Source organism: Glandiceps talaboti, chromosome 7 (assembly GCF_964340395.1).
Source record: "Glandiceps talaboti chromosome 7, keGlaTala1.1, whole genome shotgun sequence".
Classification (NCBI taxonomy): Eukaryota; Metazoa; Hemichordata; class Enteropneusta; family Spengelidae; genus Glandiceps; species Glandiceps talaboti.
This window is the reverse complement of record NC_135555.1, coordinates 15,221,592-15,238,556: the sequence shown is the minus strand read 5'-3', so window position 1 is coordinate 15,238,556 and position 16,965 is coordinate 15,221,592. Positions and strand designations below refer to the sequence as shown.

General features: G+C 36.5%; 1 protein-coding gene across 1 annotated transcript in view; it reads right to left on the bottom strand.

The window, feature by feature from the left end:
* The window catches only part of LOC144437999 (atrial natriuretic peptide receptor 1-like), a 47,632-nt gene that overhangs the window by 19,465 nt on the left and 11,202 nt on the right, over positions 1-16,965 (bottom strand). The window contains exons 3-5 of the mRNA XM_078127031.1: positions 3,003-3,179; positions 1,745-1,883; positions 184-414 (exon numbers count right to left, since the gene is read on the bottom strand). Of these exons, the coding sequence (XP_077983157.1) occupies positions 184-414; positions 1,745-1,883; positions 3,003-3,179 (547 nt within the window). The remainder of the gene's footprint in view (positions 1-183; positions 415-1,744; positions 1,884-3,002; positions 3,180-16,965) is intronic.

The following is a 16,965-nucleotide window of genomic DNA, read 5'->3' as shown; positions in this document are numbered from 1 at the left end:
AACTAGACACTCATACATTTAAAAAAAATTAAAAATCCAAAAAATAATCTACCTACCCAATAGTATTCTAAAATCTAGCGTAATTGGAATCACACCCCATTTAGGCCCTAGGGGACATGGATACAATTCCTACACGTGTCACTTTTCTTTCCTCATTTAGAACATTTTTTAAATTATATATACCTTTATTTTCATAGACGCAAAATTCTCCATCAAAGCCACATTCAGGTTGGTCAGGAGGTGGTGAAATTCTCCCACCAGGCCAGTCTATATGCATGTCATCAAAGAGAATAAACTGGTCTCCATGTGCATCAAAAACACCGACTTCAAAGAATTTGTTGTCATGGAAATCGTACAAACCATAATCTTGCTCTCGGTCGCCGTTTCTGTCAAACGTGACGTGACCAGTTACACCTTACGAAAGAACAAACGGAAATAATTAAAGAAGTACAGTCTGTATTTTGATGTCATTTATGGTAATTCCTAAAATCACAGTGTGTGTGTGTGTGGGGGGGGGGTCATATTATATTAGAAAATGTTTTCAGGGCATTCGAAGGATCGCATTTTATTTTGGCTCATTGTATTAGGCCTAAGGGAATTGTGTGGTTCCGGTTACTCTCAACTGTAGAATAGGTGGGGTACGTAGATGTTTTTGTTGAATTGTTTTTCTCATGTGTGAGTGTCTAGGTAGTGGTGTTTTCCTGTGTTAGTGGCTTCTTCTCATTTACAGCCAGTACAGCTTGGAAGAACAGTGTTATATTGTCTTTTTAGATTGGTGTCAGTTTAAATAAAATCGCGAAAACTGTGAAGTCTCGTGAGAAATAGTGATTCACTATTTCTCACGAGACTTCACAGTTTTCGCGATTTTATTTTTTTCTCAAATAAGTAAAAACAAAGTTTAGGGTTGGCAGTGAAAAGCTAGGTGGAGTGGGTAACCGGAACTAAACATATTTTAGGGCCTTATCTAACTGGTTATAGCATCCCATCACCACTACCACTGTCACATCCCACTGCTGCCGCTTTCTATTGTAACGTAATATGATATTTTCTGGATCATAACAATATCAGTCAAATCGCTGCTGACAGTAATGTAGGGAATCAAGTGTTACTTTAAGTGTTAGGAAAGGAGTGGGTATCACAGGCGTGCGTGAGAGGGGGGGGAGGCTGTGTGATAAGATATTGTTGATAATGTGGTGGGATGAAGATGTTGAAGTCAGTCCTGACAATGTCGGCAGTGCACCTATCTAGTCTTTGGAAGGTCTGGCCTTCAATTCAGCTCTGCTCGTTCATTGTATGATTGTTCTGGACATATTTGTTATACTTCAAGTTGTCAAGCACAGATACACAGATATGCCGTCACAAAAATCATTGTAACAGTGGTGGTAGTATGGGATAAAAACAATGCCTTTAAAATTATCAATATGGTGGCAGCGATGGGATCTAGTCCTTACCATTGCTTCAGGGATTCGTGTCCCTTATCATGTCTGACAGCATTTTTACCCATTTAAAAAAATGATTTGAATATTTAAAACAGGGCCAGAGGTAATCTCTGAAAATGGTGGCTTTGTAGTATGGCCTGTGCAGACCTTGTCACTCTTATGTAGATATATCATTACGCCATCTGATCTATGTACTACATTAACAGTACTATAGAGACCTTGTCACTTTTAAACGTGTACCCTTGTGCCATATGGTGGCTAAAATGGATGCACTACATTATTTTGAGGAAGGAAATAACACGTACCCATAAACTGTGTGTTAATTAGGTACTGTAGGAATCGACGTCCATCCAATACGTCATCATTATTACGTAAAGCTGTATCGAGAGCATGCGCATACGCGATGACAGCGTCGTGAAGATAGGCTGCATGGATTCCGTCAACCTGGAAGGAGAATCGAAATTGAAAATCAACGAAACCAAAGTTACGCTGGCCCATATGTGACAAAGTTAACTTGAAAAAAAAATCGGCAACAAAACTTACATAGGGCCACCGTACAAAAATAAGAATGACGACATGACATGATCAAGATTTCTGAAGAAGTTTCTGTAGAGATCATTTTCTCGTTCATTGTATAATTGTTCTGGATATATTTGTTATACTTCCAGTTGTCAAATGTTAACTTTCCAGCCTCCATTTTGAAAACAAATGTTCATGATCGAACAAGACCTGACTGTAACAACGAGAACAGATTGTGCCTTCGGCAAACAGTATCAATCGTACTGTCTGACCATCCATCAATATGTTAATTTATGGAAATTGGTCTCTAGGCACATGCTACCTTACTAGTATTCTATAATTAGCGTTATTCTGCATTCGTGTGTATCATATTGATTCTTCATTTCGTTGAAACTGGAGAGCCAATTTAATATCCATTTTAAACACAATATGAAATTGTAGGCTAGGTTTTGTAAGATTTTGGGAAATACTTCACACTTTATAAAAAAAAAATTGGGAAAATGCATCTAAGGGGAGTACAACAAGATGCCAGAACTCTTAAAATCTCTTCAAGATATGAAACTGTCCTTTTTGAAGCAAAGAACAAATTTGGGTGCTCACCATCTTATTTTCAATAAAAATGACAATCTTTTATTTTTGCTATAGAAGTGAATACAGTTTTCGGCGGCCATGATGGATTCTAATGTTGACACCCTTTTACCAACGTATTTCAAAATTTTACATAGAATTGTTTAGATTTCTGAGAATTTTTTTAACAATGTAACAGCCACAGTCTAACATGTTTATTTCCTAGACACATACTACGGATTACGTTTGGAATCAAATCCTCTTTTGTATTGCAAACAATTAAAGCAATGTTGACAGAAGGCATATAATTCATACAGTCTTCTTCACCCTCAGACCCACGGGCGTATATACATAAGTTTCAAATGACATTGAAGCATCTAAGTAGGCCGTTATTGAAAGGTTTCTTAACACAAGTAGACAATTAGAAGAGCTACTGTTTAAGAATGGTTAAAATATAGCCTAGGGTCGAATACTTACCTCAGACTCGTTGTAAAGTCCAGTTGAGAACGGTGGGTCAGCCATCTTGGATTGGACTTCGTGTAAAAACGCGTGATAGGCTGCTCCAATGAAAGATTTTGGCGCCACAAGTAGAGCGGCTTTAAATGCTTCAATTGCGTCCTCATCTCTGCCATCGTGACGCTTCCAAAATGATTCCTGAATTAAAATGTACATAAACATAGGGAAAAAAGATTTCATTAACTCAAGCATTTGCCATGAAACAAATGACACCTTACTATATCCTACAGGGCAACGAGAGAGAGAGAGAGAGAGAGAGAGAGAGAGAGAGAGAGAGAGAGAGAGAGAGAGAGAGAGAGAGAGAGAGAGAGAGAGAGAGAGAGAGAGAGAGAGAGAGAGAGAGAGAGAGAGAGAGAGAGAGAGAGAGAGAGAGAGAGAGAGAGAGAGAGAGAGAGAGAGACAGACAGACAGACAGACAGACAGACAGACAGACAGACAGACAGACAGACAGGCAGGCAGGCAGGCAGGCAGGCAGGCAGGCAGGCAGGCAGGCAGGCAGGCAGGCAGGCAGGCAGACAGACAGACAGACAGACAGACAGACAGACAGAGATGAGATACAGACAGGGGCAGAGAGAGGCATGGCGACAGAGATACAAAGACACAGCGACCGACACAGCGACAAGACAGCGCGAATCATATAAACTTGCAAGGGGAACTGAGAACATGTAAATCTGACCGGTGACAAGGTAGATTTTATGTCCACGCAGACCCGATAATCCTTTGGAATTCGATCAACACTTTGACGAGATAATGGACAATGTAATCCTGTGTTACCGTGAACATGTCCAGAATAGCTTCTACAAATGCCGTTGAATACCAAATAAAATAAAATAAAGGTTATTTTACTTTCATCAGAGATGAAATATTCGTACATCGTTAAATAGAGAAGTTCGCCAGATAATCTGTTTAAGAATTGATAAATGTAACAAACAAGACAGGGATGGATTCACTTGGAAGCCATTATATCGAGTTACAGATAAGATATTTGTGAAAAAGAATCTCTTCGAGTTTCATGAGGCCGTTTAATAATGTACAAATGTGTTTTTGTTAATAGAGGAACCCGACACAGTTTTCCCATAACTATATAACACTAGCGCCTTTAATATATAGCTGTGTGGCTGGTACAGAAACCCAATGTCACTAACTTGAATAACAATAAAATATGCCGACTACCAAATCTGCCTCGACAAACAACATGTCAACGCTCCAATTATACAATTGTAACTTCCGGTAACAATGCTCGAAGTTATTTCTATCGCAGAGAGTTCAGTTGATTAGGAGACTCGAGATAGAAGAGCTGGGAGTTATACATCGTTTGGGTTTCTGTTTATAGTATAGAGAATTAATATAACCATTCATTCGAGACTAGTGCCGCATAAACGAATGAATATTTCACTAAAGTATACAAAAACTTAACCGATTGATGTATTCCATGCCCTTGGCATGTTTCTTTTCACACGGCATTCTAGATAAGTATTTTAGAGCTTCACTAACTGCAACAGGATCATGTATCCTGTTTTGCTAAATATAAAGACTTAAACCCCTCAATATGGTATATCGTGGGGGTACTGACTCAACTATAGGCAAACTGGTATGTAGCTGTACACACGGTGAGAAAAAAAATTGTATTTCACGGTACGGACCCTAAAATCAATGCCTCCTTTGACCAGAAAAGGTTGAATGTACACACATACCGTGAAATAATACGTGGTTATCGCTGTGACTGAAAGTGTATATGACGTAGCTTGTGCCTTGATATTGAATATGTATTAGCACTACCATATATGGGCATCAAGGCAAGTCAAAAGTAACATGGATTTAAAACCTTTCACTCCACTAAGTACGTATGCAATCGACCACTAAGTAACAGCTCAACTACTTTTTTAATAAGAAATTTTAGTGAATATATGTTTGGTTGTGTGATGAAAATAAAAAAACGTAGCGGTTGCAGATTTAATAACTTTAAAATGAGGTCTGATCTCTTTTCATCACCATTATCCAATGAATAAAATTGCATGTCGTCGTTTCTGTACCGGACACACACACACTAAATAGTCCCGATAAAGATCTTACCTCGGAAACCAGTTTGAAGCAATGAATAATAATCCACATCTAACGAATTACCATGAATTCCTTAGTGGGTTAAATGATTTACCTACAGAAAATTTGCATTCATATTTTTTTGCGACATGAGATACAATGAAACACTCTAAGGAGAAAAGAATTAAAGCTAGAAATATTATCGAAGCTGAAAGGAAACACCGATTATGAAAATCCAAAAACATCAATTTTTCAAAACTAGAAATTCTTTCTTAAAGTAAGCGTATCATATTAAAGATATTATATTCAACATATGTTTTCCAAGAACAGTCAGGTTAGGGTCACACCGTCCATATTCCGGCTTTCAGATAAACGGAGATTTACGTCTTCTAAAATTAAGTGGTATAAATAGGTAATATTTTATTGCTGATTGTACATCAGTTTGTGGACAGGAAAGGATTTATGTAAGGATTAGAAAGACATTCCCAAATCATCAATGGAAAATTTCCCCATCAATAAAGACAGATATGTTCAAATTTTATTTTATAGACACTAATGCAAATGCCAAGCTGTCTTCAGATTTCTTGCGGCCATAATCTATTTTATATCTCCTCGGATCCTAGTGCGTGAGAAATAAAAGCCCTTTTAATATCCTTATTATCTTCAATCTTTTTTTTATATGAAAAGTTTGGTGTGCTGTTACCATGGTGCTACATGTCTCCATGAATCGAATCATTAGCAGGGAAATGTGTAGTAATTTGTCATTTGAAGTATATTTGGATTTGGGTACGTTTGAACAGTTTTCATTATGAAGTGGCTATTAGGTACAGGACGGCCATGATTAATACACTGTCTGCAAATTCTGACTGGATTACGAGGGTCACAGAAACAAAAGTCTTTTACACTGAACTCTTAATAATCGAAACTTGAATTGATAAACGGAAATGACTGAAACTTAAAACATAATATTTCATACTCAATTATGACATATGCTTTTCGTTAAACGAGATCAGTGTGTAATGAAATACTGAGAATTGAATTAATAGTCCATAATGGTTTGCAAACCTGAAAGTGGACAAACTCAAGAAACGCTAGTTCAATATTTCTCAACGTTCGTGTAATAATGCTGTTCATACGCAACAACAAAACTGCATACCACACAACGCATTCCATCTTACTAACGTAGTAGGTACTAAGAAGTAGAAATCTTAAATATTTGCTGTTACTTTCTTCAAGAAACTCCAACCTATTTCCATTTAAAATCAAGAAAAGAATGAGGGATCTCCGTACCAATTAATGTTAATAGAGGTCAAAAATAATATCTCACTATGTAGAAAAATAAAACATCGTTTATATTTCCTTGAAATCAAGACAGTGAATCCTCAGCGTATTTTATTATTTGAAAAGGAGTCTGAAAATTCTGTCATGTTGTAAAGTTTTCTTACATTTTAACAACTCGGCCACAGGGGCATTCTTATGAAAGCCCATTAAGGACATTTACTGAATAAAAATAAGAACTTATCTCGAGATAACGAGAAAGTATCCTTATCTCGAGATACTTTCTCGTTATCTCGAGATACTTTCTCGTTATATCTCGAGAAACTATTTTCACACATTCTACCAGTAAATGTTTTACGGCATAACTTTCCTTGTACCTTTAACCGTATTTGCATATTCATGTTCGACATTTTTAAATCTAAGATGTTGATCACGCTTCTTTGTTATTTGTTCAATCTTCAAGACGATATATCTTAAAAGTAAGAGCGTCTTGTTGAATGTGTAAAACTTCTTCATCACGAACAACTGAATCATTGCAACAGCGTTCAAATGCACTTTGTTCAAGTATATTTAACTTCAATCATTTATTGTCATTCAGACAGCACGAGTGCAACTACCTGCATACATATCATTGAAACTACGTTGTTCAAGTTGTTTAATGTGTTTACAATCATGTTTTACATTAAATCGATCGTAGTGGTGTGACCGCTACAGTTTTCATCATAGTTCACATTATATATATAAGCGTTTGATGTCGCAATTGTGAACGTTCGATTATGGGGAGGGGGAGAGGGGTTTGACCTAAACTAACGATGTTGGTTTGTTGAGCTTGGGCAACATTGTGCGATTGTCCCTTAAGATGAACCGCACTTGTCGGTTGGAAAATATACAGAACATATTTGAACAATTTTCTTGAAGATCTCAATTCCATCGTCACTGTGGTTTCCTACCTTTTTGTGTCCTATCCGAACCTAAGGAAACATCATTCCACCGGGTTTTTCAAACGTTTTTTTACTTGTCTGAACTTTGGAAAAGTTCCCATGCTAATCAGTAACTTCTGATGAGGTATAGAGGCTTTTCTAACAACACTTTCTCTGCCATATTGATAATAATAATCAGCAAAAAATGGTTTATAGTTATCCATTATGAAAAATGTATATATAATGACGTCAACATTCACTTCAAACATTTATTTAAAGCATTTCTGACGGAATATTATAACGGTTTTCTTGGAATGGACTCATAAAATCCCCTGTATGATGGGATAGGATGGCTGGGAGGGTGAGGGGGGGGGGGTTCACTTCCACACATATCGTGGGTGTTAAAGTTTTGCATACATGTACTCAAAATCCATACATTACAAATACTGTACATGTGCTCAAGGCATATTAGGTATACAGAAGAATATCGAGTATATGTCATATGTGTTGGTATAAAGTCTACTACATGTAGTTTCGTGGGCATTTACGTAAAAAGAGACCACGCTTACGGCGGGAGCTATTAAGATTTCGTAAATAGTGCAGCATAAGGTATTGTATTCGAGTGGGAGTGAGTGTAAAGGTGTAGTGTCGTGTTATGTACAGGGATAGTGTAAGACCTTATACAGGAAGTACATATTCTCGTGATGGGAGAGAGAGAGAGAGAGAGAGAGAGAGAGAGAGAGAGAGAGAGAGAGAGAGAGAGAGAGAGAGAGAGAGAGAGAGAGAGAGAGAGAGAGAGAGAGAGAGAGAGAGAGAGAGAGAGAGAGAGAGTGACACACACACACTGTTTCCAGTATGCCTATGGAGTGTGCACAAGGTTTCCTGTACAGAACCTATAAAGTATTTTGTATAGCGGTTGAGGGAGGTACCTATAGCTGATTGTACAGGTGGGTACCGAATCTACGTTTACAGCTGAGTTTAACACCGTGTATACGGCAGACGTTGGGAGATAGCTATAGTGTATTGTTCCCCTCATCACTCAGTAGAAAATGCATTGCTATTCCTGAAATGTTCCTACATATAACAGTTAGCTGACATTTTTAGTTTCAGTACGTACTTCATTAGAACAATTCTGCGTATTAACCTAAAACAAATTTGTAGCCCAGTTGTCTACATAAAACAAATGATGTGGCATCTCGTTGTGTGTGTTTTATCACCCCAACACTGATAAAACACTAAGAAGATCGATAGTGCAGTCGGTAGCTCTTACCTACAAGTTATTGATCTGTCCTGGCTCAGTTATCGAGAAGGTGTCAAATTAGTCGGCAAGATTTAGTACATTCTATAGTCTTGATTTATTTATTTTGAATCAAACGTGACTCTATACGTGTCTGTTTACTGTACGTTGGTGTTGGTGATGAATATGGAATGTATAAGCTGCAAACATGCAATCTCCCATTCCGGGATCAGATCTGAAGTTATTCATTTCTGGAACGGTGGATAGCTGAATAATGGCGTTGTTTACTTTCAAGTGTTTAAGGTGGAATGGAAATGGAGAAAATAAACTAAGGAACTGAAAATAATCAGAAAACACGTACGATTCATACCATATAACAAGCACATGACTTCTCAGTGTTCGGCCTAGTACACAACACCAGTAAAATATTACACTTACACTGTATGACTGGTCAATTGGAACTTTTGTAAATATTTGTAACTTTCAAACCAAATCTTTTACAAAAAAATGATTTGTACGATTATTTTTTATGCCCACACTCAAAATTAAATTGAGGTTGGCAAAAAGTTAAAATTAAAGCAAGAATGTTGATGCACATGATTTTAGAGAGAAAGCACAAAATGGTAGACGACTGGTACGGTCGTCAATGTGATGTATTGCATATATTGAGGATTTAAAAAAAAAAAAGGTTTTCCAATAAAAATATCCTGACATCTCGTCTGACTGCGAAATCTCCCGTGATTGTGTAACACCGTTTTCAACGGAATGACGTCATTGAGATGGAAATACTGTTACGCAATCACGTGAGATTTCTCAGTCACGCGAGATTTCAGGGTTTTTTTATTGGCAAACCAATAAGAAAACATCAAAAATAAGTAAATACATTAGAATGACGACTGTACCAGTCTCGACAATTGATCAGATACAGAAAGCAAAATAGAGCTATCTCTTCAAGTTATATTACAAACCATTGAAGCGGTAGGGGAAAGCACTCACGTGAAGTCTATTTGCTTGAGGGCAATTTCATACAAACATTTAGGCTTCCTGTATCAACACACACTTTGGGGTGTGTGATGTCTGCAAATCAAACTGCAGAATAGTATTCAGTGCCAAAAAAATGTCGAGCAATGTAGGATGGACACGCATTTATATTCCGTGGAGTTGGGATAATTAGGTTGGCTTGAGGACGAGTCTCGAATAGATTCCCAAGCCTAGACCTGGTTTGTATCGTCTTCAATTAGTTGACACTATTTTGTGTCGAGATTTTCATTCTCAAATAATGTTTCCTACTCCATCGCCATTCCAATCATGACCTATATCCCTACTTGAGATTACAAGTGAAGTCACTACACTGATTAAGTTTAACGTATAGTTTGTGTTCTCAATACCAATTGCAAATTAACACGTTTTGTCCTCCGTATTAGCATTACGTGACAGTACCTGTTATGAGTTTGATTTTGAATCCATGTTAAGAATGGATTTCAAAGTCGATAAAAAATTATGTATGGTGTTGCATGTATGATTACCTTTCAAATGGATTGTATTTTAGGTTATATAATTACTCGTATTTTATCACTGAGGCCATGTTACTGGAAGCACACAGTTATGTTTATTTTCGCCTTAGTATATTAATTTCCATATAATGCAAAATTAAGGAAAACTCAGAATTATAAAATTTTCAATAAAAATCCCTTTTCAATGAGACATTTACCTGGCATGAACCATGAGTGCGTGGCTGCAGTACAGTCAGTTGGAAAACCTAGTTATAGCTCAACCCTTGCCGTCACAGACATTACCCTACAGCATTGCCATGGCCAATTGACGTGTACCCCTTATCGCATAGACTTCAATGGGAGATAAAAAGAATCTCACAACAAGATCTAGAACTGCTTTAGCGTGAAATTAATTCGGTAAAACGGAAGTATTATATATTCATGGTACCATCAACCAACTCTGGGGACAGAGAACTGCCTCACGTTAACAATATCTAAGAGATTCTTGGTGGATTCGAGATATTCTAGAAGAAAGCAATGCGGTTGACTTCAGACAGACAGACAGACAGACAGACAGACAGACAGACAGACAGACAGACAGACAGACTAGAGGTGTATGTACGCACGCACTCACGGACAGCACCAACTCTGCTAACCACTTGAATTTACCAAAAAGCAAATTAGTTTGTAATAAATTGATTGACGGTGCAATGAACCCGAATTAAGTTGATAACTTGTCATTGTTTTTTCAGAAATTGTGAAGTTTGGGATTTTCTTTCTCATTCATTTCTTTAATTACGATGAACGAAGAACAACTTTGTTTGGTTCTCCAGCTGAGAATTCTCGATTACGTATCAGGACACCAGGATACATTCGGAGGGTTCAGACACGTTGTCTACTGAACATGACAAAATGAGTGGGCCCGAAAACAAATGAAACGAAAGAACCATGAATCGGCACTCAATATCGAATTATGCCATTTAAACTAGATGAAGGCATTTGGTCAAGCGTTTTCTCTGTTATCCACAGCGGTGGAAAATGAGGCTAGTGACTTTGTACTTTGTACTTTACCGTCTTCAATTCAAACGAGATGATTTCTAAGGTTGATGTAATGTCTACCACAGCAAATATATATACTACGGAAATGAAATGTAATCGTTTGATGTCGCCGTGTCGGTCAATGCAAAAGTAATTTTTCAAAATACTTTTACAGGTAAGAAAGGCATATTAAGGGTATAAGATCAAAATGATGCCGATTGTAGTAGTTCCAATGTGGAACATTCCACTATCTAGTGGATGGTTACTCCTTTTTCTGACCTTACTGCAAAAATACTGCAGCCGTTTTTAATCAAGAAATGAGTAAATACTACACCAGGAATTTATCAGGTCTGCACCAGTGCTGTAGTAGGGTTGTTACAGCCATGACTAAGCAAGGCATATGTGGGCAAACGCTTCCGAGGTTATGGCAGGCCTGTCCAGACATCAGGGCTTAGTTAGACCTGTTGTAGCGGGGCTGCTGAAGGGTTGGCCCGTAAAGGATCGAGCCGGGCATGTTGCATGCCTGTGTGACAGGTCAACCCAGTCATAGCTCTCTAGATTTCTAGATGTGTAGTATATTTTATCTTACATGTCTGTTCAAATTCGTTAAAGGAAGAACCATTGAGACACGTATGCAGCGGATGGCATGGGATCTTGTCCCAAGTTATGTTTAGAAATCCTACAAAAGTGCGTTTGTTTAATGAGGAATTGGAATTCTGATAGTGGCAGTGGCAGTATTTCAATCCTGATGATAGACACAAACTGCTTATTTCTCATTCTATAAGTTTAACTTATTAGCTGAGTATGATTGATTTCGATAAGAAGGGCATAAATTTTATTTTCATCATTAAATTCGTGATAAAATGGAGATGCGACTGTCACGATCTGCAAGGCGACGGATTTACACCGTCTTAAAACGACTTTTTATACAAATTCTACCAACTAATTAACCTTTTTGACAGAAAAACTTAAATGTATGGGGAACGGAGGGAGGGAGGGATGGTATATTGTTGTTGCATACGAATAATACTGAATGTATTGGAATCATTTCTATTCAAATTCTATCAATAAGTTGATGTAATTTTTTTATAGGAAAATAAAGAGAAATGAATATCTCCCTTCTCCAACCTTTGCGATTATCTGGGTCTAATCTCCACCGTCTTTATTAACCCAAACAAACATTTCAAATCCCCATCCAGACGGACCTTACCCTAATTAGTATACGTCAGACGAATAAACACATCTTCGATGTTTGCAATTTACTAATCAATCGGAGAAGTCTTTGGAACGGGTTAACGATCCCAGGTTGTCAGCTGGAGTGATAAATGACCAATCTGTCAATTTAGATTTAATCTGATTACAAAGTGTCCACTGAGTGTAGATAATCCCACCTAGTAAACAGGGTAGATTAGCTTGTAGTCCCGACGAATACAAATGACACTGTATTGTCATGTCGTACATGTAGTATATATTTCGAGTATATTCAACTATAGGTAGATAATGTGTGGTTAAGTTAGTTGTAGTTATTTCTAGTTAGCCGTAGTAAAACGTAGTATATGCTGATACTATCAACTAGTTAGGTGATACAGTTTTTAATCATAGTTAATTCTAGTTAGCTGTAGTAAAAGTACTATATTTCAAGTATATTCAATTGTATAGATGCATTTATTTGACGTTATTTCTAGTTGTCTGGAGTGAAACGTAGTATATGTTGATAACATCGACTAGATGTATGGTGCATTAAGCTAGCTAGTTAGTTAGTTAGTTAGTAAGCTAGTTAGTAATTCATTTATTTAGTTAGTTACTTACTTACATGCTTACTTACTTAGTTATAGCTACAGTAACTGTTATGTCCCGTTATCTGTAGTAAAACATGGTATATTTCGATTGTATCTGATTAAGTAAATGACGCAGTAAGTTCTATAGTTAGTTCTAGTTAGTTTAGGCTTTAGTTTTTAAAGGTAGCGAAAATAAGTGAAGGACGAAGAGATATACCTGTCTTGGTAAACTATAAAGAATCGAACTTGAATGATTAATCACTACCAATTGATTAGAATAGTACACCTTAAGTAAAGTAATGAAATAAACTTAAATATAATATCGATATCCTGAGCACAACAACTGAAAACAAATTTAAATTTACAACTTGGTTAAAAAGTTTTCTTCGAATTCTTGGATTTGATACTCCAAGCCTTTAAGGTTAACCCAGGTACATTGACATTTTAAGCCATGGTAGAGCACCCTCTAACGGTTAATAATTGATCAGCCTCTCTCATGACAGATTTAGAGGTGTTAGTTGGACCACCTTGTCAATATTTTTCCTTAGGATGAATTCAGTCGGAGTTAGGAGGCACTCGGTTTACGACTACCACTCGGCAGTTCTTCTAAGGCCTAATAAAAAAATTGTTTGGTTCCAATTACCCGACCCCACCTACACCTAGTTTTTCACGCCGACCCTAAACTTTTTTTTACGTATTCGAGAAAAAAATAATAAAATCGCAAAAATTTTGAAGTCTCGCAAGAAATAGTGGATATGGAAACTGACAACAACTTGAAAAGACAATATAAAAGATTTCTTCCAATCTGTAATGGCTGTACATCTGATAAGAAGAATCCAATAACACATAAAAAACAACAGAAAAAATAGTTACATTAACTAGACACTCACATATGAAAAAAAAAATTAAAACAATATTTTTTAAAAATAAAATAAAAAATCTACCTAACCCCACCTATTCTCAAATTGAGAGTAATTGGAACCAGACAACTTTTTTTTTGTTCGGCCTAATACGTCGGTTATGTTATTCAAAAAAATAAAGAAGGGTTGAAGTTAGATGGCTGATGCCAAGTGCCACGTAATGATTCCAAGTTGTGTATAGATTGGTCTTGGTTACTTGCAATAGTTTTCCCCAATAGTTTTCCCGCGATTTCGTCTTATTAATTGGAAATTGTCAATTTAATGAAAAATGCAATTTTAAAGATTAAACTTGAAAGGGCGTTCCATCGACAGCTCGGTTTTTTTTTATGAAGTACACGTAAACAGTAAATTAACCCAATGAAAATTTACGAATGAAAATGCATCAATCTCATTAAATAATGCAATTCAAGTTTTTAAAAAAACGGATTTTTCATTTATTTGATTTGTTGATTAAATTAAGATTTAATTTACTGGATATTTCATCAACGATTTGTTCTTATGAACTAATTGTATCAATTTAATTAAATTGAGATTTAATTAAGTAACTCGATGTTTCATCTGCAATTTGATTTTTTTAGGAATTCATTATTGTAAATTCAATTAAATAGCAATTTAATTAGAAAACTGACAATGTTGTCTCATGAATTAATTAAGTTATGTCGAATCTTCATCCGCATGTTGTTCATACGAAGTGTCAATTTAGATTAAAATAATTAAAGTACAGATAACCGTTTATTTGCCATTGGTTAGACAAGAGGAATTCTTCTTATGTAGAACTCACAAATATATATACAAGGTTTTTTTTACACTCGGCACCGTTAAAAAGTGCAATTCTTTACTGCAGCTCTGGAAAACGGAGAGGTCAGGGTAGGGGTCACTTTTATATGTGACAACAGCAGCGAATATTTGTCAACCAACCAAAAACAGTGCATTATTGAACTTGTTCCCATATTAAAAAGACACCATGATATTGAAATGTTAGATCGCTCGATGGAATAAACGCCAAAAGAATGCGAATACAAATTGCTAATGGGTGATTCGAACGTTTTCCAATGTTATAGCTAAAGTTATCAAAATATGTGAAGTCAGTTAAGACCATGTATACCAACATTTCATTCAGATTTGAAGTGACGGGTATTTGATGTAGCATACAATTGCGGCGCCAAGCAGCTGAAAACAAGGATTTTCGCTGTCATAATTTGTTCACAGGGTATTTAAAATGCCACAGCCCCCGTCTATGATATGTGACCATGTTGAATCGACCATATTTCGACGTTACAACTTATTATGTTTCGGTTGTCAGAACCTTGAGATTGGTTTAAAGCTCTAGAACTTTCTTTCAGTCAAAAAATTGAGCTCCATCACTCTAAATTTTGTTTCAATTTTCACCGTTTTTTTTTGAAATCTGAAATGTACATTTCAAATATACGTACAACCAATGTAAAACTAGCTAGTAATTACGCACAGTCTATTGATCTTATCTGATTATGAAATATTGAGTTAAACCACACTAAGCCAGCGGAAATTGCGTCTCAACTTTCAATGAGTTGTTATTCTTTTTTTCCCCACATTTATATCCCTAGGCCTTCATTTGTAAAACCATACAGGCTAACAAAGATGTGCAAATTGAAGTACATTGTCACTAGTCGCTGTATCGTGTTAAATCACGCAGTCTAAAAGTCCACCCTCCTTCCAATTATCGGACAAATTTGATCGCTAACATTTTCTCGTTATATATCTTGAACTCATCAAACCTACCCCCGTCTCAAAGGAATCGCAATAATACTTGGAATCCCGATCGATACTTCAATTTGACGCAAGTTGTTATTGGCCAATTCTTGTTAATTCCTACCTATGTCTATTTCATACTGCTAGAGTAGTGTTCATTTCCTGTATGGATAGTGTTTTACTGTCACAGCTAAACTTGAAAAGCATTCATTTTTTTTCCACTAACAAGATGAATGAACAAAATAGATTGCTGGAGAACCGCAGGTGTCTTTTCCTCTTTACGTATTGATACATATATAGATATATGAAAGGGGTCTTGAGAATAGTAGCAATCGATAATAAACATCTCTATGTGAATACAATCACGGTCATTTCATTTACCCCCAACTCATAAATTGGTCATTTTCAGAGATACAATTTAGCCTTTCAGGAGTCTGGAATTAATGACTGCTATGAGTTTATTCGGCATTGTAAGGATACACTTTTATAGGTGCTTTATCACGTTCTGACATATCGCAGTTGTTTACGAAGTACATACAAGTAGGTAACATGTTTTTTACTCTAAGATATTTCGCAGTATGTAAGAAAGAGGAACAGGAGAACACAGCGCATGTTATAAACCAATCAATCAAAACAAACGTGTAAATTTAAAGTGAAATATTCAATTTAGATCCATCATGTGACAAATAGTCTGACAGATACAGTCGTTCGTCCGCTAATGTAACCTCCAGCTACCCCACTAGTTGGGCGTACTATATCAGTGAAAACATTAGATCATTCAGGCTATATGAAGAAGTGATGGACCATTAGCACAAATTGTGTATTAGAAGGATTAGTCAAGTCGTGATTAAAAGCCTAGGAGATCAGATTAGGATTATAATTATGTGTGAAAAAGATTGTGTGACAGAGCTATTGAAAAAGTTGGTCCTGAGCAAAAGAATTATTTTATGTAAGCTTTATGACTTTGCTGATAATATGACACTAATGCAAGAACCTGGGATTGAAACTTGTGCCTTTGATGTAATGCAGACAACACAATCTCATATCCTAACACTAAGCAGACATATCGATCCAACACAGTATACATCAAGCTCCACCAATCCAACCTGACAAATCGACAACACACCTCCAACAGTCCATCCAACATAACAAAACTCACCCACCCATGGGTATACCCACTTGTACGATATAATACACCAGAACTGCATACTTTTTGTACGTCAGTCAGTTCTGAACTGGTGCATTTGATGACAGATTCGAGATGTACGTACACAAGAACTGAATTTCATAGAAGGTCTTTTTGACATTGAACTGCACAAGGCAAAGTAAAGTAAAGTGAATGACATCCCCTGTGTATTCTCTAAGTAATATGGAATAATGTATCTCGGGAGATTTAACAGCGTTAGTTGTGAGAAGTGGATTTCCGATGTCACATATCTCCATTTACTAATTTAAGGTGAACAGATCCAGAATAGTTAATTAAGTATAGTAC